At 51.2% G+C, this 22,424-nt stretch overlaps 1 protein-coding gene across 4 annotated transcripts in view; it reads right to left on the reverse strand.

Annotated features, from left to right (window-relative positions):
• The window catches only part of USP48 (ubiquitin specific peptidase 48), a 32,585-nt gene that overhangs the window by 2,322 nt on the left and 7,839 nt on the right, over positions 1-22,424 (reverse strand). The window contains exons 9-23 of one of the 4 annotated variants that reach the window (XR_010467437.1): positions 21,663-21,842; positions 19,376-19,501; positions 16,726-16,875; positions 14,155-14,355; positions 11,521-11,635; positions 11,268-11,398; positions 9,935-10,006; positions 7,014-7,138; positions 6,749-6,871; positions 4,253-4,314; positions 3,662-3,772; positions 2,956-3,081; positions 2,631-2,737; positions 726-830; positions 176-331 (exon numbers count right to left, since the gene is read on the reverse strand). Coding sequence is in view for 2 of the 4 variants with exons in the window: in XM_065037644.1 (XP_064893716.1) it covers positions 176-331; positions 726-830; positions 2,631-2,737; positions 2,956-3,086; positions 3,662-3,772; positions 4,253-4,314; positions 6,749-6,871; positions 7,014-7,138; positions 9,935-10,006; positions 11,268-11,398; positions 11,521-11,635; positions 14,155-14,355; positions 16,726-16,875; positions 19,376-19,501; positions 21,663-21,842 (1,895 nt within the window). In the remaining 2 variants the exon portion in view is untranslated. Of the gene's footprint in view, positions 1-175; positions 332-725; positions 831-2,630; positions 2,738-2,955; positions 3,087-3,661; positions 3,773-4,252; positions 4,315-6,748; positions 6,872-7,013; positions 7,139-9,934; positions 10,007-11,267; positions 11,399-11,520; positions 11,636-14,154; positions 14,356-16,725; positions 16,876-19,375; positions 19,502-21,662; positions 21,843-22,424 lie in introns of those variants that run through there. The other 3 variants (XM_065037644.1, XM_065037646.1, XR_010467438.1) reach the window with 3 other exon arrangements.

Genomic DNA, 22,424 nt, shown 5'->3' on the forward strand with positions numbered 1-22,424 from the left:
TGAGACACGCTGACTTTGTGCGGAGGGCAAAAGAAACCGCTGAGCTACACAAAAACCCCCCGTTCGAGCCGAGCGCCACGCAGGCTTTTATCCTCGTTCCCCCCAACCCTGTGCTCCTCATTTTGTGTTTTCTTACCCAAAACAACTCATTTCTTGGAGGAAAAAATCACCTTACCTGAATTTTCAGGTCTTTCAGCGTCTGATTAGCAGAAACCAGCAGCGCTTTCTCCCCCCGGACTTTGCGGTGCCGGGTGCTCCGCCTGATGCCTTGTTTTTGGTACGTGACGTAGCTCTGGTGCGAGACCTTCTGGCGCTTCGCGCCGCCGTTGGTCTAGAAATAAAGGCAAAAAGAAATCAAGAGCCCAAGTTTGGAATTGGGGGAAAATACAAATTCCCGGTGGTGTTTTGGGTGAGTCGGTGACGCGAGGGACGGCGCGAAGCGTCGGAAAGCCCCTTGGAAAGCGAAGGAACGAAGGATTCGCCTCGAAACCGCGGCTCCTGCTCAAAAAGGCGCCGGGCGGTCGCCAGCCCCGCGGACGAGTCACCGTCACTACCGGATCTCTCTAAAAACACAAAGCGCTGGTGCGGCCCGACCGTTAAAACAACAATTGAAGATGCGTGTTTTCGCGCGCCGGCGCTAAACAGAGGAGGAGGGCTGGCGTGTGACGCTGACTCGAGGGGATGATGCAAAAACCGAGGCGCCTGGTTGTGGTTTTGATGTCTACCTGGTTAAAATCTGGGTCTTGCTCCCCCTCTGGCTTGTTTTCCTCCCTGTCCTCTTCAGCTTCTGAGCTGCTCACGTTCAGCTCCGGAGCAGCGTCCTTCATTACCTGAAGTCATAAAAACCAGTCTCCATGACTAAGCCGCGTGGCGGCAAAGGGCTCGCACGCCGAGGAACCGCGGGGATAACTTGGCTCTGCAGAAACCTCCACCCTCCCCAGCTGCACATCCAACCGCCGGGGGGTTCGCCTCGGGGGAATCAAACTTGGGATTGAATCGCAGGTGTTTCCTGCGGCGCAGGACCTGCCCCCTTCTCCAGGCAAAGGGAAAGTCTCCTGGGGCCTGGACTGATTTCTTTCCCATTAGCTGCTTCTCCGGTTCATCTAAGTGCGTTACGAAAGCCCTAACGCGGAGGAAAGAATATTATCCGTAAATTAAGACACTTATCCATCCCTGCAGCGCAGTGACAGAGGCACTCAGCGCCGTTATTTATGGGTCTGGAGGTTGTAAGTAAATGAAATCTAAATAATTTACACCAACTTAGACCTGAACATCCTTTTTTATTCATAAGTCACTGCAGGAGGAGTGAATTCACATCTACGCTTGGGCTGGGGTTTGCAGGAGCCCAGGAGACCGGCGCATTCTCTACCCGGCTGCCTGTGAATTCGCTTCTCCATCAAGGTATTTCCAATTAACGATGCAATTATAAGCCCCCAAACATCCAGCGCCAACCGCAGCCTCCCCAGAGCCCTCCGGATTCCAGCAGTGCCGCTCCATGCCGATTTTATCCGGCCGTGGCAACGGCAAAAGGAGGTACCAGGGGGGGCAGAATGAGGGCGAGGGGTGGGAAATGCTCCCCAAGTTTACAAATAGAACGCGGTGGGGAAAGATGCAGCACTGAAATCCTCGCCGGGCGTTACGGCTGATTCGTATCCCGCCGAGGCCGCCCCGTTAATGAGGGACCGCGGGCGAGCTCTCGCCCCCTCGCTCCCACTCCAGCTGCTCGGTAAAGAATTGCCACTTGTGTTTTGCGCCAGCCCCACGTGTTTGAGCGTGGTCGTGTCCAGCAGAAGGGAAAAAACAACAACAAAAAGAAACCAAACCAAGGCTCCTCTGCGCCAGAGCCAAGAAACAGCCTGGGAGCGAGGCCGGGACAGTCCTGCGTGCTCCACGTCTCGCAGCGCCGCAGGAACCCGGCCAGCCCGGCGCTTCGCATCCATCCCTCGCGCTGCCGGCGAGGTGGGAATCAAGGAGAGGTACAAAACCACCTCATCACGCTACACAAGTGCAGGGAACACCCCCACCTGAGCGTGGCCTGGTTTCCCTGTTGAAGCATCAAACCAGGCCTAAGGAGGAAGATTTGCTGAAGGGGCTTTTGGGTACCTGTAAAGCCAGTTCTAGACCTGGCACTGACCCCTTGAGAGGCAGGATTCACAGCTTCGAGGGGATATTGAAAAGCACCTCAAAGGTCACTGCAATTTCATCAGCACGGAGGTTAAGAGCTTATTTCTATCGAGGAATAAATGTCACTGGAGCAGCCAAGAAGGAAATGACAAATCTTAGAGGGGGAGGAGAACAGGTAGAGCCTGATAACACGATTAGGACAAGAAAAACTGTTACAACATTGCCAAAAATAACCAAAGCTGGGAAGATCTGTGAAGAATCTGCAAAGGGTTCAGTTTGGCAAAAAGAAGCCTTGAGGAAACCAAATTTTCACAGTGGCTACAGCTGGAATTTTACCAAAATTTGCTATTTTTGCCGAAGCAACAGCTGCCAGCACGGACCCCCGGTGACCCCCAGCCCTGTGGGGACGTGACGGGCTGTGACAGTCGCCGCGTTCGCATCGTTTTCTGGGTGCTCAGTGCACTTTCTGTTAAATGAAGGGGAGCTAGGGAGAGCGAGGACCGTACCTTTTTATTATCCACCACTTTATGGATGTAGATGGTTGCCTGGGTGTACTCCCGCAAGTCGCGCTGCTGTTGGCATAACAGCCCTTCTCTGCACTCTGGACAGAGCTCTGGGGAGGCAGAAAGGAAATAAACTACATTTAATTGCTTCGGTTCCCCAGAGACACCTGCCCAACATCTCTCCCCATTCACCCGCAGCGTCTCATCACCCACCAAGCTCGGGATGCCCTGAAATCTGACCCTTTATCCAAAATATAACGATTTCCCAGGGAGGTGGCACCAATTAGCTAAAGAATAAAGGCCAGACAGCAGCACAAGATCCACTCACGGGGCTCAGAGACGTAACGTGCGCCCTCGGGGTCCCCCCCGGCCGCCTGCGTTCGGGTGATTTTGATGACGTGATCCACGACGAAGAGTTTTTGAATCCTCTCCCACTCGCTGGGCCATATTAGAGCTATACTGTGCAAAGGAACAAGAACGTGCTTTATGACATGGCAAAGCTGAGCCTCCAGCTCCTCAACAGCCTCCCCCTTTCTTTATTTTCAGTCTGGTCATGAAAGAAAAGCTGCAAAAATCACCCCGTAACTCCAGGCGGGCGGGAGAGCCTGTACACCCAAGATAACAGCAGCGCGTTATTAGTGACGCTGTTCTGCTCCAGTCACGCTGGAGGGAGGACGGAGGAGGGAGGGGAAGATTTGCTACTTTTAGTTCTGCATCGTCGCAGAAGCGACGCTACGGAGCACGAACTCCGGCCCAGCGCTCGGGGGGCGAGTCTGACGGAAAGCAAAGCCTAAGGAAGGCGGATGTTTCTACATCCTGGTTAAATTCAAGATAGTTTATTGTTAGGAAGCAGCCAAGCTGAAGTAAGCTCTCAATTTAGGCCTCGCCTCGCTAAGGCGGGACTGAGAAAGCGCTGATTTGGTTCGAGGATTCACGCCTCGTGTTGCTGCAGCTCCGTGAGCCCCCAGGACGTTCCCCGAGGCTCCTGAGAGACGGAGCCGCGTGAAGGCAGCGCGTGAAGAGGAGAAACTCACAGTTTGGAATCCTCCTGCGTCATGGAAGCGAAGGTGAACATGAGGCCTCCGTGGGGGCAGAGCAGAGCGCTGTTTCCCACCGAGGAGACGGGGCTGCATCGCGTCGGCCTCCTGCGCGGGCAAAGGAGAGCGGTTTGCAAAGCTTGACGGGGTTATTTCACCACAAGCGCAAGGAGGAATCACGGGTGGATATTTACAGGAAGCATTCCAATGGGGGAATATTAAACTACTACGGACGAGGAAATCAGATCTGCGTTCCTGCACGTTGCAAAATGACTCTCCTATCTAGCAGAGATTTCCATCTCCTGCCCCCAGCAGCCGTGGAAACAGGATTGAGCGGTGACCTTTGCCTGGGATACAGCTCCAGACAGATGAAAAAACTAATCCAGTTACTATCTAATCCGACCATCTGGTTAAGCCACGGTAAACAAGGAAATTCGGTTTCTTAGGATGTATTACAACTGCTCCGAGTCCTGCAGAAATCAGCTTCCCCGTTTTCACCGAGAGGAACGACACATCGCACTGGGATTCAAACCCACCCCCTGCGGCCCCCCCAAAAGGAATAAAACACGCTGAAAAGCCTCAAGTTACCTGACGAATTTCCTCCATTCTTCTACAAAGAACTGCGAAACGATGTACAGCTCATCCGTCTCCTGGAGGTGAAAAGAGGCAAAAAAACAGAAGGAGCTTTTTTAATTAGTCCGACAATAGAGAAGCGATGACTGTTGAGCTTTTTCTGCCGCGCTCGTTCTGTTCCAGACCTCGGCGTTTGTGCCATGACGACTCCATCCAAGCGCGCTGGGAAAGCCAAAGGAAAGAATTTGGGATCAAGCACTAAGCACTCATATTACTAATCTCATGTTTATTACAAAGTTAATTTAGTTTTAGATCCAATTACCTTTAATTCACTGCAGGAAACGGTTATTTCCCCTGGAGCAGCTGAGACTCCCCAGCGTGGGGTTTTCCCTCACCGGGGACTCGGGGTCTCTGCACCCCCATGGTGTGGGGTGACACCCCCCAACCTGCCTCGTTTGCTTCAAAAACACGAAGTTTCCCCTTTTGGCAGCAAAACGGATTCAAACCCACGGCTGTGCACCCTCACGAGGCAGCAGTTTTAGGATAAACTGTGGTTTTCCGGCCCTGAGTGATTCGCCATTAAACAGTTTGCTCCTGAACAAGAAACCACCGAGATCCTGAGAGCTGGGTGACAAAATACTAATAATTTCAGTGCTCACCTACCCTCACCGCCTTCCCTAATGCAGATTTAAGGGCTCACTCCATCTTTCTGCAGGAAAAGGAATATATGTATATATATTTTTTAAATCTCCTCTGGATTAAACCGCTCTGCTTATTTTCTTCCCTGAACCTCAGCTGGTTTGGATGAGGAAAACTCAAAACCTTGAGGGAAAGATCCTCAGCTCTTGCTTATCCCGCTCCCTTTGGAAATTCAAAGAGAGCGGAGGATGATTTTAAAGGTCTTTTCCAAGCAGAATGATTCTGGGATTCTACGCAGCCTCGCTGCCCGGAGACACCCTCATATTTTGAGCTGACCCACAGTGACGGGCTCAAGTTTTCCATCAGTTCAACCAGATATTCCCCTTAATACCAGATACTCCCCTTAAACATCCCCAGCAGGGCCTGGCAGCTCGGCACAGTTTTCCTCTTCAACCCTTTTGGGGCTCCCTGGTTCCGAGGTGCAGATCTCAGGGTTTCTCCACGGCCGGAGCGAGCGAGGCCGACACCTGCCAGCGCAGCTTGGCAGGATCTGCGACTCGATGGTTAATCAGCGCTGCGAGATGGCCGGGAGCCCAGGCACGGAGCCAATGCTTGTGCCACTTCTTTGGAGCTGTCTCAAAGCCCCAGGAAAGTCCTGGAGAACTGGAGGCTCGTACTGGGGAGAAGCTGCTATGAGAGGTCTTAGAATCACAGAATCATTTTGGTTGGAAAAGCCCCTCAAGATCAAGAGTCCAACTACAACCCATCCCTGTCCCTGCCCCATGTCCTGAGAACCTCATGTCCGTCTGTCCAACCCTCCAGGGATGGTGACTCCAGCACTGCCCTGGGCAGCCTGTTCCAATGCCCCACAGCCCTTTGGGGAAGAAATTGTTCCCAGATCCAACCTCAACCTCCCCTGGTGCAACTTGAGGCCGTTTCCTCTCGTTTTATCTCTTGCTATGATGGAACGATGGCTTCAGCTCCTCCATCCTGCCCCACAACAACGGATGTGGGCAAATATCCCACCCCATGCCCGAGCATCCTGCCCCACACCTGACCATCCCAACCTGGGGTGAAGGATGCGGGTGAGCATCCCATCCTGTGCTCAAGCAGAGAATCACAGAATCGTTTTGGTTAGAAAAGCCCCTCAAAATCAACAGTCCAACCATAACCCAGCCCTGTCCCTGCCCCATGTCCTGAGAACCTCATGTCCGTCTGTCCAGCCCTCCAGGGATGGTGACTCCAGCACTGCCCTGGGCAGCCTGTTCCAATGCCCCACAGCCCTCTGGGGAAGAAATTGTTCCCAGATCCAACCTCAACCTCCCCTGGCGCAACTTGAGGCCATTTCCTCTCGTCTTGCACGTCCACCACTCCTATTTGCAGGGCTCAGCTTTTTGGGGAGCTCCCCCTGAGCTCAGGGGATGTAGGACAACGCCAAAGCACACATGTTATTTTGTCCCAGCAGCAGCAATAGCCCAGCCTGTGCGGCAGGGCAGACGGTGGAAAGGCACCTCCACTGTCACAGCCGCAGCATTTTGGTCCTTCTAGGGACAGCTGCAGCATTGCCAGCGCTTATCTCACTGACCATGGGCCAGCGACAGCTCTGCTGGCACAGGAGCCGCTCTCGTGTGTCTCGAGCAGGGCTTGGCGCCAGCACCACTAATCGGGGGAAATCACACCTCGGCACAACACACGGGGCTGCGCCGCTGGCACAGGCTTCCCCGGGCTCGCTCGCACCGAGCAAACGGTTATCAGGCAAGTGTCTGAAATACACACTGTATTGTGAAATACAATATCTTAGGAGAGGGATAAAGGTGATAAAAACGTCCCCCAAGCTCTGTTCCGTTCCCCTCGTCTCCCTCCTTCCCGTACCTGCGGCCAGCTGCCCAGGCAGGGTCTGCATTTGTCGTGAAACAGGTTCTGGAGAGAAGTCTTCTGCTCGCTGGCCATCATCTTATGCAGAGCTTCGTTCTCCTCCCCTTCGCGCTCCAAAATCTGCATGGAACAGTTAATTACAGCACAGCTTCAGCTCCTATTCGAAGGTGACAATATCCGCTGTGCCGGGTGGTGTTAAAAAGAAACCCAGAAACACGCCAGCGTATTTACAAAGGGGTAACGTTATTTGCCACTTAAATACCTTGCACTGCGAACAGCACTCTTTGTTGTTTGGGAATTCAGGGGCCTTTGGAAAATATTGCTTGAGTTTCGCCCAGGCTTCCCTGGAAACCACCCGCCGCTCGTTTTCGGATATGCACAGGTCACCTGCAGAGAGAAGGGCTTTGCTCGTGACGTGCTCAGCGCCGTTTCGCAGCCCGAATTAGATTGAAGAGATTACAGGGTATAAACGGAGAGGAAGATATTCACGCACTTATCAGCCAGCACCGCGTCAGCAAAAAAACCCCACAACTAATACACAAAGTCACCTTCAACTCCTTTATCGTTTCCTTGTTTAAATGGGAAAAAAACAAGAATGACTTTAATTCATAGAAATGTCCTTCAGAGCTCACGAACCCAAGCAGCTGGTCAAACACAAGCGGTGGTGGAGAGAAGCAAGGACAAGCCAAAGAGGGCACGGGGCTGCTGTTTTCTGATCTTGGCTAGTGATGGTTTTATGGCGACTACATCTACCAAGCTGCAGACTAACCCTGTGCCCCATGGAACAGGAGCCAGGTGCTTTCCCCACCTTGGATAAACAAATTCCCGTTGTATAACAAATTCCCACTGTATAACCTCCGACAGCTTTGTGTGCCCTATCCAAGCACCTCCAAATTGAGAAGAGACAGATTTTGCCCCCTAAATCTGCTCTAGGGAATAAATGGGGTGTGAAGATCTGACGCAAGATTTACCAGCTCTCCCCCAGACTTGCCTGATGGATTATTTATCCAGATCCTTGAATAAAATAAACCCTAAAGAACAGTTTAGCGTGAGGTGTTTGTCATTTTAGTGACAGGCGTAGCAGAAAGGTCACGTTTGCGCACTTGGACAGCACGTGTCCATATGATGACACACACAAGGGAAAACAAGGTTTGGGAAGAGCAGAGAAGGCGAGAGGGGTTGGCGATCGCCGAGGGGAAAACGCAACCGTGCGTCCCCGCGGGACGGTAGAGAACAGCCGCGAGAAATAAAGAGGAAAAGTCATTGCAACACCGAGATGCGAAGCAGATTCGGATGAGCCGTGGATTCCACCAGCGGGAGGGAAACAAAACAGCAACTGCAAAGTCACCGTGCTGAGCGGTGTCCCCAAGGCACAATATTTTATTATCTGTATAAGAGCTATAGGGAGAAAAAGCTCCTTCCTCCCCACCCGCTGGTAACTCTTGGATGTTCCAAGTGGTTCCTCAGTGTTGCGGACCCATGAGGTTTCCTCGTTCCAGCCGAGCCTGGATTTCTGCCAAGGGGAAAAAATAGTGATGCTCCCCTCCTGCTCTTCCTCTGGTAAACACGGGCCGGGCCGCTGCCACACGGCCGCTTGCTCTCCAGCACGCGTGAGCTCTGCCATGCGAGCAGGCAGGACCGGGCCCGTTTCCAGAGCCAAAAAGGACGGGGAAAATAAAATGAGCTTGTAGAAATAAGCGCCTTGACACCACGCAATTAATGAAAAGGGATTACAATGTTGTTTAGCAAAAAAAGGTGGAAAATTGGGTGTGCGGGGGAGATGCGTTTTGCCATCTGGAAGATGATGCTGACCCGGCTCCCACCGTCCACGGACACGTTTTGGGCACGGACACCAAAGAAACCTGAACATGGTATCTGGGGAAAATTAGTCACTGAGGTTGGGAAGCGACTGGAGAGCAAGAAATGGCAGCGAAGAGGCGAAGGGAAGGGCTGGATGGCATTTCTGGAGGGCACACGGACACGGCGCTGGCTCTTCCAGAGCCTCCCGATGGCAGGAACCTCCTCCACGGCTAAAATAAAGCGTTAGGACGGAGGCGACAGATTTGCTGATACGCTCCAGAGGGAAACTTTAAAGGTGGAAAGGTTGTTTTCCATGAGTAGTCGGGAGATTAGCTCCGAACGATGAAATCTGACCTGCCCGCAGCCCCTATATTTAATATCATTTCTTCTGATATGACCCAAAGTCACAGATCAAGCAGCAATTCAGCAGCATAATATTTTTCAAAGGCCTATAGGCCTCTTTTTAGCATGTCTGGCTACATTAAATGTTCCATCACCACGCTGCATGCTTTTATTTAACAGCAGCAGCCTCACGGCAAAGGGAAACACGACATTAAAGGCTCTGCAAAGCAGCGAACGCTGTGACAAAGTGCTTAAACACTCTGCTTTCAAATGACGCTTTATCAAGCCATTACTCATTACTTGATTAGCCTTGATGACGGGAGGTGTGTTGCTAATTTATGGCTTGTTTTCTTCTTACTATGAACAAGATGGAGCATCCCTGGCAGGGGAATCGCTCACTCCAAACAGGAGGTGCTGGAACAGACTTGTGTCTGGGAGCGCAATATAAGCTAAAAGAGATGAGATTTAAACAACAGTGTAGCCAAGGATGGAGTTAATGAAGCGTCACTTCGCAAAACAACTACCAGCAGGTCAAAACCTTGTGTAAACGGACACCAAAGTGCAGCAGGTTGGTAAATCGATCTCCTCAGCGGTCTCACAGATAAGCCCGTGTTTCTACAGTTGTTGGGTAAGTGCTCCTGCTTTCATGTAAACCAATAAATGGATATTCTCGGCTCCTATCTCAATTGATTTACACCATTTCTTTTTCTCCCGGTGCTTTCAGAGCTTCCACGTGGCTGCGGGTCTCGGTGCTGCTCTCCCTCCTTCGTTAGCGGGAGGAAGAGACGCTTCGTTAGCGGGAGGGAGCGATGCTCGCAGCATCCGCGCGTCTCTGCGTTTGCACCTCTCGCTGCCACACACGACTCGGACCGCAAGGTGACAGCTGGCAAATAAAGCTCCAAGTTTGAGGAAAATGAGAATGAAGCGCGTTTCCTCACCAACTACTCGCGTTGGCCTCAGACGGAGCAAAGGCTACGGGGTTAATGTCTGAGCAGCGGGCAACAACAGATACATTCAGCTCCACCCCCCGCAGAGACTCACCATGTGGGCAAACGATGTCTTCATTAAAATTTAACTCCTCTTCCTCCTCTCTCTTCTCTTCGTTTGATTCATCTAATTAAAAAAAATAAAATAGATGATTACACAGAGTTCCTCTCCCAAGGAAAAGGAAAATCTTTGGGGGAAAGCAGCACGGTTGCCTTTCAAACTGTGACAAAACCCTTAACCCAAGGAGAGACTTTAGAAGCAGATTGATTATTCCCTGACGCCCTGGCCTGTGGGCAGGCAGGATTCCAGCCCACGGGCCACGTAGGAGGGCTCTGAAGTGCACGGAGCACAAGCTGGTCCTTTGTGAGACGACAAGGGACGTGTTTGTTACGGCTCAAACACCCCAGGGGTTCAGCGCTCCCTAAGATCACGGATTTTAACCTAAACACACGGCGCGAAGCAGAAACCTTCCTGGCAAAACATCAGTCGCTCTTCATCGTGAGGCCACTGATTGGAACCAGATGCTGCCGGACAAACCAAAGGGGGAGCCGGCCAGGGGTCGACAGACCCCACGTTAACGGATAAATCATCGTTAAGAACCCGGATAAATCATCGTTAAGAACCACAGACGGGAGCAGAACCACTGAACTGCAGCATCCACCGAACTGCAGCATTGCAAACACAATAATGGGTTAGTGAGAATCTCTAACGAGCTGCTTAATGAGCAAGGAGGCTGGTGAGCAATTCTGGGAGTCACAACCTGTTGTGAAACCAAGGAAGGAGGGGAAACGCAGCCCTTTTCTCCACCGGCAGCACCAGTTTACTGATATTATCAGGAGCCTCCAAGCCCAAGATCAAGGTCATTAACTCATCATCTCCAGAAGCTTCTTGCCCTCAGTTCCGAAACAAAAAGCTCCACTAAACATCCACTTCCTAAAGGTTTAAAGAGCAGAAGCCACATAAAAACCCTCACAAATACGGGCACAGAAGAGCTCAATCCTAATATTTTCTTCTAGGCTGTGTTGCTTTCCCAGCTTTGCTGTTTCACCCACAAACCTTCGCAATAAACATCTTCATCCCTTCCCCAAGGTAATTTTCCTGTTTCTTCCTCCCCTGCGCTCTCTCATTCAGATAAAAGCGGATGAAAAGATCATGTGTCTGGGGTGGTAATTTTACACAGCTTTGTAAAACCACTTATTCCTTCATCTTCGTCTCCGGGTACGAAGATCACGCAGCACTTTTGAAGCATCGAAAATAAAAAGCTCCTCAAATGAAGGAGCTTTTTATCCAATTTATTATCCTTCCTTCCCTATTCATACAAGGGCAGCAAAACACCTTTTGTGAGGAGGCACCGGTTGGAGCGGGTGGGTCTCTACAGCAGGATTACCTTTATTTTGTGTGTTTCCGTTCATTTTGCCGTTACTGTGCTCCGTGTCTTCGTCTGGCTCGTTTAATTGCTCCAGGGCCAACTGCCGCCAGCTCCGCAGGGACGCCTTCCCCACCCAAAACCCGTCGGTCCTGCGGGGACACAACAGCGTCGGTGCCGCGAATCGCAACTCCAAGCCCTAACATGAAAATCTTCAGGGAAAAGCTGTTTAACCACCTCTAAAAAACCTCTGACAGCACCAGGACTCACGTACCCCTTGACTGTGACCTTCAGCAAGTTCGTGACGGTTTTGTAGTCTTCGTTTAGCTGGTTTTTGAGCCGCAGGATTCGACACCTTTCGACCACGCAGTCCTTGCAAAGTGCTTTGACTGGGGTGGGGGGAGAAAAAGAGAAACACAATTGTGTTATTTATTGTGCAGGTGGCTGAGCTGCTCGGTGGTTTGAACGGATGGACCAACCATCCTGCCTCACAACCAGAGATTTCACACGTCAACGAGGAGATCCCTGGGCTTACCAACACATCAGGCCGCGTTGGAAGCTTAAATTAGCGTAAAAAGCTACGGCTGAGGCGCAATCTGTAGCTCTTCACGCTGCTATCAACAGTTTGCAATTACAGCGGCAAGTCGGGTCATGCCAACACACAAAAGACAGGATGGTTTAAGCATATGCAAGAAAAAAACACCTTTGCAAGCTGGTGGCCAGGAAGCCAATGGTACCTGGGGTGGGTTAGAAGGGGGTGGTCAGTAGGTCAGAGAGGTTCTCCTGCCCCTCTGCTCTGCCCTGGGGAGACCACACCTGGAATATTGTGTCCAGCTGTGGCCCCTCAGTTCCAGCAGGACAGGGAACTGCTGCAGAGAGTCCAGCGCAGCCACCAAGATGCTGGAGGGAGTGGAGCATCTCCCGTGTGAGGAAAGGCTGAGGGAGCTGGGGCTCTGGAGCTGGACAAGAGGAGACTGAGGGGGGACTCATTCCTGGGATCAATATGGAAAGGGGGAGTGTCAGGAGGATGGAGCCAGGCTCTTCTGGTGACAACCAGTGACAGGACAAGGGGCAATGGGTTCAAGCTGGAACACAGGAGGTTCCACTTAAATATGAGAAGAAACTTCTTCCCAGTGAGGGTGGCAGAGCCTGGCCCAGGCTGCCCAGGGGGTTGTGGAGTCTCCTTCTGTGCAGACATTCCAACCCGCCTGGACACCTTCCTGTGTAACCTCATCTGGGTGTTCCTGCTCCATGGGGGGATTGCACTGGATGAGCTTTCCAGGGCCCTTCAACCCCTGACACTCTGGGATTCTGTGAAACCCAGGAAAAAACCACCCTGCAAAGCTCCACTGGATGAGTGCAAATTGTACAGCTGGGCAGGTATTTTAATCTGGGAGCAAGCACGGAGAACGCGGCGCATCCATCCATCCATCCATCCATCCATCCATCCATCCCTCCCTCCCTCCCAGCCCCACTCAACAGAAAAACCCGCGGGCGATCTTCCAGTCGACTAAGAAACGTTGCCCTGTTTTCCTATCTCTTTTTAAACAAAAGCCGCCTGCGTCACGGCCCTTTCTGCCGCTTGCGTTTCTTCCCCGCCAGCCCCTAGCAGGAGCTGAGCTCATTTGGTCTCGGTGGGAGTTCTTGAGCTCCTATAGAAAAGAAACTTAAGCCTGGGGGCTCGATTAAAGAGCAGAGGGGCTGGGCTGACCCCAAAAATCAAAACGCGCGAGGGACGCCTGCACAACAAGCGCGTAAGGCGGCAGGTATGCGCTTCCGCCACCGAGCAGCTCGGGACAAGTCAGAGGTGAAAGAGAACAGGTTATTTTCTTGCGGAGCCGCAGCTGCTGCAGGCGCCAAAAAGCGTTTGCAGGAATCTGGGGGGGCTGCGCGTGCGAGTTCTGTGATTTCCCAGAACAAACCTTGGCGATTTTCTACGACAACCCTTTGATTTCCTAGAATAATCTCTTAATTTCCCAAAATAACCCCTTAACGCTCCAGATTTTACCTCCTGGGGTGTTGCACATGCAAGTTCTATTATTTCCCAGAACGAACCACCTAGATTATCTAGAATAACCCTTTTGTTTTCTGGAATAACCATTTCACGCTCCAGATTCCACCTCCCAGGGTGTTGCACGTGCAAGTTCTGTTAGTTTCTAGAACAAACCTTCTACATTATCTAGAATAATCCTTTAATTTTCTACAACCAGCCTTTAATGCTCCAGATTCCACTTTCTGGGGTTTTGTTATTTCCTAGAACAAACTCACTAGATTTTCTAGAACAACCCTTTAATTTTCTACAGCAACCCTTTAATTTTCTAGAATAACCCCTCAACGCTCCAGATCCCACTATCTGGGGTGTTGCACATGCACGTTCCGTTATCTCCTAGAACAAACCTCCTAGATTTTCTAGAATATCCATTTGGGTTTCTAGAATAACCAGTTGATTGTCTAGAACAACCCTTTGGTTTTCTAGAACCACCCTTTTATTTTCTAGAATAATAATTTAATGCTCCACATTCAACCTGAAGTTTCCCAGATTCGACCAGAGAGTTTCCAAGATTCAGCCTTCATAGAACCTTCCAAATATATGTGTGTGTATATATATATATACATATATATATATATTATATTTTCCAACCTAAGCGCACTGTTGCTTTCTCAGTAATTCCTCCCCGTGTGGCCCTTCCCGGACAGAGCAGAACCGGGGCCAAAACAGCCCCTGTGATCATGATAACTGCGTTTGAATACTAACGCAATTAAGCGATATTAAAAAACCAATCATCCAGAAATAGCGCAGTACAAAAATCAAGTTTTGCTGATAAACAATGGCTCGAAATGGGGCTGAAAACACACTTGGCATGTTAAAAAGTGCCTCGGGATGGTGTTTTCCAGCCCGACTCCTCACCGTTGAGCCGGGGCCCTCCGCCGTATCTCCTGTAGAAGAAATCGGCCACGTATTCCGATATCCTCTTCATGATGGGGATTTTGTCGGGGTGCAGCTTGCCGTGGGAGCACAGGCAGGCCGAGTTGTCGATGGGTTTGGGGGGAGTCGACTCATCCAGCCACTTCTGCAGCCAGTCCAGAGAGATGAAATCGTACGGGGAACCTGGGAGGGGGACAGAGCAAAGAGCACAAAAAGAAACAAGCCCGTGCGTGTCAGCAGCAGACGGCGTTTTGTCATCACCGCAATCTCCAACGGTACTCGCAAAAATTAACAGGCTGGTGATTAAGTTTTCAAACATCTCAGTTTAAACGCCCAGTTCTCATGGTCGCAGAGCTACGGGAAATCAAGACGCGGGCATTTCGAACCCAAAATTCGATATGAAACAGCAGCCGCTCCGAGCGGGAGTGTGTTCAGATTGCCAAACCCTCAGGGATTTATCGGAGAGCAGCTGAGGGTTTTCCTATTGTCCATCAAGGGACAAACATCATATTTAAATTATTATGATGATTAAAGGCTCTTTTCACAACAGAGCGAGCTCATTGGGGTAAACTGAAAAGCAAAAAGCAACAGTAATAGACGAGGTCAGTGTTCACCCCACCCCTTCAGCGCCCAAAACGTCAGTGTTATTCTGGGCTGCGCTTACAATTCTGGGCGAGAAATGCTCGCGTGTTTTAACATTTAGAGTGAAAAGGGTAACTCGCTGTGATTTTTCAGCACAAGGATGGTTTTGATTGAAAAGGAGCAGCGGGCTCGCCCCTGTTTGCTGAAGAAGCACCTGGCACAGAGCGGAGGTTCAGGAGCCGGTCAGTGTGAGCAGTGAAATAGTTTTGGGTGAAACGCCCGTATCTCAATACCCAGCCCCATTATTGATGTGGAAACCCTGGGAAATCAAGAGGAAATGAACCCCATTCTGCTGATGCGAGGGCAGCTTTGGGAAACGTACCCATTAGTCACGTTTATCAAATGAACACAAATCACGTTTCATTCAAAGAATCAAGGGAAGCCACCGAAAAATTGGTCTTGCAGCTTGTGCTTTGCAAAGCTGAGCTTCAAACCCTCGCTCCTCCGCAGCAGAAATGAGTATTTTTGTCTTACGCAACACTAGAGAGACGCAGCCATGACCTCCAGAGAATTGCAAGGCTGTCAGAAACGGTTTGCTAGGCTGGGAGAAAAGTGCCTCCCCCGGAAAGTACGTTGTTTTTTCTGGGGCAGGCTCCGGCAAGCTGGCACAAAACACGTCTGCACAGCTCCAGAGTCGCAGCTCCCGTGGGACGGGACCCCGAGCACTTTTGGGATAAGTTTTGGGGTATCACCGGCACCGCGCACCCTCAGGGCGCCGCTTCAGCTCCTGCCGCCTTCAAATTGGGGTGGAGGAGCTTTACTCACACTCGTACAAACCGTCTTGTTGAGATTTACCCCTCCGTCGCATTAGAAACGTCAGGAGCACATCATTCTGGTTTTGCTAAGGAGAGAAAACGTGCTGGAGTTGCGCTCGCTGCTCCTTTTTCACGGTGACTCAGATTCATCCCTCCACCGCAACTTTGATTTAACGGTGAATTTTCACGCCGCTTGCGGGGACTCAAATGAGCCGCGACGCTCCCCTGGTTGCGAATTAAGCGCAGAGCGGCGTTTGTAAAGGGCAGCAGCAGCCGGTTACGGGAGCTGAGGAGCTGCTGGTTCCGAGCAGCAAATTTAAAAGCTAAAAGTCAAATCGTCTAACGTAATTAAACACATTTTAAAGTCTTTAATTACAAACTTCCTGGAGTTTTGAGGAGAGGAAACTCCCCACGCTGGATGGTCAGAGCAAGCGCTCCTACACTTGGAGGGAGATGGGAGAGGAAAAAAGAGGGGAGGGAATAAAAACCCTTGTGCCAAGGGGACAAAACACAAGGAGTAGCAGGACAGGATTGGACTCGAGGGTCCTTCCGACTAAAATGATTCTATGGTTCTACGATTAACCTGAGGTTAATCATAGGTCCTGAGGGTCTCTTCCAACTGAAATGGTTCTATGATTAACCCCAGTCGCTCATCGGAGGGACTACGAAGCTCAGACAGCAGCTACGCAGCACGGGCAGGGATGAATCAAATCCTTTTCTGCTGGAGGTCAGGCATTCGCGCACCCATCACTTGCCCATTAATTCGGATCAACAGCTCCTGAACTTGCCCTAAGTTGGAAATTTGAGACCGGGTTGTTATTCTGCTGCCAGTTGCTAATGAGAGGAGCTGCTCAGCGGGCAGAAGAAAAGAGTCACAACGCGTGGAAGCACACGGGAGACCGGTGGGGAAGCAGCAAGAGGGAATTAGCGACGCCAGAGGCCATGAGAATGAGCAAGAAAAGGAGAAAAATAGGTTAAGGCAGAAAAACAAGAGAGGGAAAGCAAATCCTAAGCATGCACAGAACAGCCATCGCTCTCCGCTTTGAGACGACAGTTAATGCCTCCCGGCGAAGCGTTCAGGCCGCGGGGGTTAGTTACAAAAACATCATTAATCTTAAGGGTCTACGACAAAATAGTACCACAATATCTTACAGACCAGCTTCGGCGGGTAACCTTTTGTAGAGCTCCTTCACCTCCTCGTGCTTGATCTTGCCCCTGGCCACGCTCTGCTTGCGCATCTCGGCCATTTCGTTGCACCACTCCTCGAACTTGCAGTTATCGCGCTCTACCAGCTCCTGCAGAAAAGCTGTTGGGAAAGAAACACACACAAAAAGAAGCAGTTGTTTCGAGGAAAAATGCCAATTATGTTAATTATCCCCGCGATCGGTTATCTGGGGATAACAAGCCTAAAAATTCCCCCCCACGCAGCTACCGACACACGAGGTCTTCCCGAAAGCCAAGTGCACGGATGTTGCTCTCGCCAATATTTATGGTTGTAGATGATTAAACGCAACTACCCCGCGCGATGCGAAAATAATTTACTCGGGGTTCGGTTGGTGGATGAAGAGAAACCCTGTGCTTTGCTGACGAGCGACGCCGAGCGCTGGCGGCCGCGCGAAGTGCAGCCGGGGTTGGCGAGAGGCCACAGGGCTCCGGGCGCTATGGCCGTTTCGCTGCCTCTCACTGAGAACGCTGCTCCCTGCTGCCGAGAATTTGTTATTCCTGAGCGAAAAGCAGGAGTTTGTCACCCTGTGCATACACCTGAAGCTTGTCCTGATGGTGAGATGGGTCGAGAAGGTGGCAAAGCCAAGGGCAAAAAGCCCTTGGGAGACGGGAGATGAGCCAGGCAAGGTGAGGAAAATGGCAACTTTGCAGTTGCTGATGGAAAAAAAACGAACAAACCAAACCTCAGCAGGGGAAAAAAGGAGATAAGACACATAATGGGGTAATGGAGAAGGAAAGCGCTGCTTATTTCAAGTCTTTTCCTATTTAGATGTATTTTGAAGAGCTAAAATATTTCCACAAAGGTTGATGCTTGGGTGGCCAGAGTACACGGTATCCACCTTGGGAGAACACACAGTATTAAAAACCAACCAGCTTGGCCCTCCTTGAGGTCAGAGCCAAGTTCTGTCTCCCCAGCGTCCCGGAAAAGTCGCTTTTTAACAACATCAAAGCAAAATGCCTCAAATTTACAGTTGCATGAAACCTCCCCGCAACCGCAGGGCTCGACTGCTGCCCTTCGCTCCCTGTTCCCTGGCAAACGGCCACGGGAAACAAAGGCAACCGCGGGGCCGCGCAGGAATTCGGAGCTGGGTGGAGAGGCTGCTGCCGAGTTATTGTTTGGAAGCAGAGGGGTAGGAGGAAAGGGGACGCAAAGAAAGTTCAGGAAACAGCCTGAAAACGCGGCTCTGGGGGAGGAATTAGCACTAACTCCCCAAGCTGTGCGGCTCCCAGGGTGGGTTTTAATGGTGGCGGGGCTGGAAAAGCTTTGGTGGGGAAAATACGGCGGGATTTGCCCCCTCGGCGTGCAGATAACCTGAACAGCCAGCAGAGCCACCTCTGAGGGAAGAAGGTGGAACACCGTTCCATCCCCACCAGCACCAGCACCAGCCTAATTAATATTTCTAAACGAGTAGCACGCAAACGCAGAGCATCGTTAAATCCCCAGGCCAAACCCACAGGGATTTCTGCCACCCCCGGTAATTCTAAAGCAAGACACGAACGCGCTCGAACAAAACTCCTGTTCAGGGCTTGCATCCTCTTGTTTTCACGACGTTTATTCTCAATACGGCAAAGATTGAGCACTCGCAGAAGAAACCTGACTTCTGTCAGGATTATTCACCTCCTGCACAGTGTGTGCACTGCTGGTGACATTTAACCACGCTGTTCTCCTTCAGGAACCTGAGCGGTTCATAGAACTGAACTGAAGAATCATTTTGGTTGGAAAAGCCCCTCAAGATCAAGAGTCCAACCATAACCCACCCCTGGCACTGCCCCACGTCCTGAGAACCTCATGTCCGTCTGTCCAGCCCTCCAGGGATGGTGACTCCAGCACTGCCCTGGGCAGCCTGTTCCAATGCCCCACAGCCCTTTGGGCAAGAAATTGTTCCCACATCCAGCCTCAACCTCCCCTGGCACAACTTGAGGCCGTTTCCTCTGCTCCTGGCGCTTGTTCCTGGGGAGCAGAGCCCGACCCCCCTGGCTCCAAGCTCCTTTCAGGCAGTTCAGAGATCAGAAGGTCTCCCCTCAGCTCCTGTTCTCCAGCTGAACCCCCCAGGTCCCTCAGCCGCTCCATCACACTTGTGCTCCAGCCCCTCACCAGCTCCGTTCCCTTCTCTCAACTCGCTCCAGACCTCAAGGCCTTTCTTGGTGTGAGGTGATCCCGCCACCCCTCTGGCCACCATTTTGAGCTCTGAGGTGGTTCTGGTGCCGCCATTTTGAGCCCTGAGGCGATTCTGGTGTTCCTGCAGCCGCCATTTTGTGTTGTGAGGTGATCTTGGTGCCGCCATTTTGAGCCCTGAGGGGCCCAAAACTGCCCCAGGATTCACGGTTTGGCCCCACTGTGCCCAGCGCAGGGACGGTCACTGCCCTGGGCCTGCTAGCCACACCAGTGCTGGTACCAGCCAGGATGCTGGTGGCCTTTTTGGCCACCTGGGCACACGTTCAGCTGTGCATCCCAAGGGTTGCGACACCACGTCTCCATACAGAACCTCCCAGACAGTGGCCACAAAAGGGGTTTTGAGCAAAACCCTGATTCTTGTCCTACCTGGAGACGAGATGGAGAAGCTGAGCGAGCCCGAACTCACCTGGCACCTCGATGGTGGGGGACTTCTCGCGGCTCTGCAGCCTGTACACCAGCATGTACGCGTTGCGCGAGCAGTGCGTCCCCTTCCCGCACTTGGGTTTGCGCGTCTGGGATTTCGAGGGTTCCGCTGCAGTACAGAAAGTAAAAACATAATAAACACGCGAGCTCGCTCACCGATTCTCCATCAACGGGACGAGTTTGCCATCTAGCCGGCTTCCCTCTCGCTCCTGCGCCCTCTTTTTGCCAAGCGTTGGGCTTGGCACGAGCCGAAGTTGGATCCCAAAGAAAGACCCAAATCCCTCCAGCGTTTCTGGAGGCAGAATAATTCAAAGGGACTAAAATTAGGAGCCTGTTCTGAACCACCCTTCTGCAAAAGCCTTTCTTCTCTCCCCAGTTAAACCTCACCGAGCCAAAAGTGGCTCTTGGGAAAACATCTCTTCTCCAAACTGCCTCTTGTTCTGGTGTCTTGAGAGCAAAGAACGGAGTCAAATCCTCACAGAAGAAAACGCTATTTACAGGTGACCAAATATGTGAAAAAACACATGTGTTTCTGCTGGGCAACAGAGATTTTAGGGAGCAAAAAGCTGCAGAAATGGTTATTTTGGAGCAGCTGGTGGCGCGATGTAAACTCGTGTTGCAAGAGCCCCCGTTTCTAGCCAGACAAAGAACAATCTTATTTACAGCTACAGTTTCAAAAATCAACCGGTGTTTACATATCTTTTTCTAAAACCACCCAGTATTTACATATGTTCTTTTAAAAACCAACCCTCTGTAGGTCAAACTCCAAACGGAGCATGGAAATATTAACAAAAGCGTGTGCCTTTCCTAAATTCTGCAAGAAGGTATGTGCCTCTCCCACGGCACCATCCAGGGGACTTCCTAAACGCTCTTTATTTGTATTTTCTCCAAATATTTCCTAAATTGTTCCCATCTGCGCGGCCAGGCCGCAGGATTTACATTACCGACCTCCTCCTGCTGCTGCCTACGTTTCTAACCTAAAAAATAGTCTTAGTTTTGCTCAGACTTGATAGAAACATTAACACTCCCAGCTCGCAGAGGCTTCTAAAGACGCTTTACATCTATTTTTCGTGCAGCCTTGTATTTCAGCAAGAAAACTTACTCATGGTTAAGCACAACGCTTTACAAGTACAAGGCCGCAGCTTTATTTGCGCCTTATTTTGCGACGCTGGGTGACTCGGGAGGTTAAAAAGCAAAGCTTCGGAGGCTTTATTTCCTTTTTGGGCTTATTTTTCTGTCTTACGCCACTAGATGTCAAGCCAGCTACATGATCTGGTTGCAGGCAAGCGGGAGTCAAACATTAACAGGATGATAATGCTGCTCCGGCGTTTAAGGGCGTCGTGATGAAACGCAAGGTGTTTATTAGCGAAAAAAGTGAAAACCAAGCGGTGTCGTGCAGGGAAAGAAACAGGAGAGGGAGGGAAATGCCCCATGCTTGCTCAAGTGGCTTTACAAGCTAGAAAATATAATTGGAGGGTGTCTTTTCATTAAGCTGCTACTTAAAGGTGCTTTAAAGAAAAGCGACGTTTCAGAAAGTCTGAGTGCAGCAAAGTGCGAGCGCCTTGGTGTGCTGGTGCTTCTGGGAATGGGTTGTTTGCACTCTAAGGGGAATTTCTGGCATTAATGTCTTTATTTCCCAATCCCGCAAAGCGTCCTGTTCTAAGAAACCCTGGGCGACTGCAAATCCGAGCACTCAAAATGCCAATGTAAAGCTGAACTGCTTTAAATAACGTTCCGGGACAGGGTTTTGATTCCCTGGCACAAGACGAGGTGATAGCGGTAGAACAGAAGAGAGTGAAGAAAAAGTAACAAGAGCAAAGTAAAAAGGCAATTTTGGCGTCCAAGCTGTTATTTGGATCAAGATTCTTTTTACAGAGACTCTTCACCAGCTCCACGTAAAACCCCACAGTGAAAATAAAACCAAAACATGTTAAGGAAGCTGAAAGTCGTCTCATTATCTGCTCCTGAGCCTCCTTTGGCACACGGGACGAGGAAGCGGCGACTCGCCTGGTCTGTCCCGATAGGCGACCGCTGCCCGTGTTATCAGCGTTTTATCTGTCACGTGCCAGGCGAGAGAAATACACACGCACACGGGCCCAAACGCCGAAAATCTGCCTGCAATTAGCAGAATTGCTGTTTCACACATTACTGAAATGTGACAGCACGCGGAGGAGCGGCTTCCAGAGCGTCAGTGCCTCCGCGTGTTCAGCCGCTGTGTTTTTTGGGGGAAAAGAGATTTTAAAAGGGCACTCACAACTTAAAGGTTTTACCTAGATCTTCCTCAATCCCCAGCTGCAGTTTCTTCCCCTCCATCTTCTCGATGTCCTCGTCATTGAACTTGTACCACTCGCCCGTCTGCGGGTCCTTCACGTGGGCGATGTAGTGCCCCGAGTAGGCGCTCACGCCGCGGTGGATGAGGACGGCGCTGAGTTCGTACACATAGACGCCGTCTGGGAGGAGAGCAGCGGTTACACAGCGCTCGGCATCAAAAAGCACACGTTTTGTTTTCTTTCCTAGTGCTGAGTTTTTTCACAAAGCAGCGGATAAAGGTTACACGCAAACTCGTGTCTCTCTAAGACCTCACTAAGCAGGTTGGGGCTTCCACAACGCGCTTAATGAGGCTTCACAGAACCCCAGAATGTCAGGGGTTGAAGGGCCCTGGAAAGCTCATCCAGTGCAATCCCCCCATGGAGCAGGAACACCCAGATGAGGTTACACAGGAAGGTGTCCAGGCGGGTTGGAATGTCTGCACAGAAGGAGACTCCACAACCCCCTGGGCAGCCTGGGCCAGGCTCTGCCACCCTCACCCCCAACAAGTTTCTTCTCATCTTTCAGTGGAACCTCCTGTGTTCCAGTTTGCACCCACTGCCCCTTGTCCTGTCACTGGTTGTCACCAGAAGAGCCTGGCTCCATCCTCCTGACACTCCCCCTTTCCATCTCGATCCCCAGGAATGAGTCCCCCCTCAGTCTCCTCTTGTCCAGCTCCAGAGCCCCAGCTCCCTCAGCCTTTCCTCACACGGGAGATGCTCCAC

Source organism: Columba livia, chromosome 21 (genome assembly GCF_036013475.1).
Source record: "Columba livia isolate bColLiv1 breed racing homer chromosome 21, bColLiv1.pat.W.v2, whole genome shotgun sequence".
Taxonomy (NCBI): Eukaryota; Metazoa; Chordata; class Aves; order Columbiformes; family Columbidae; genus Columba; species Columba livia.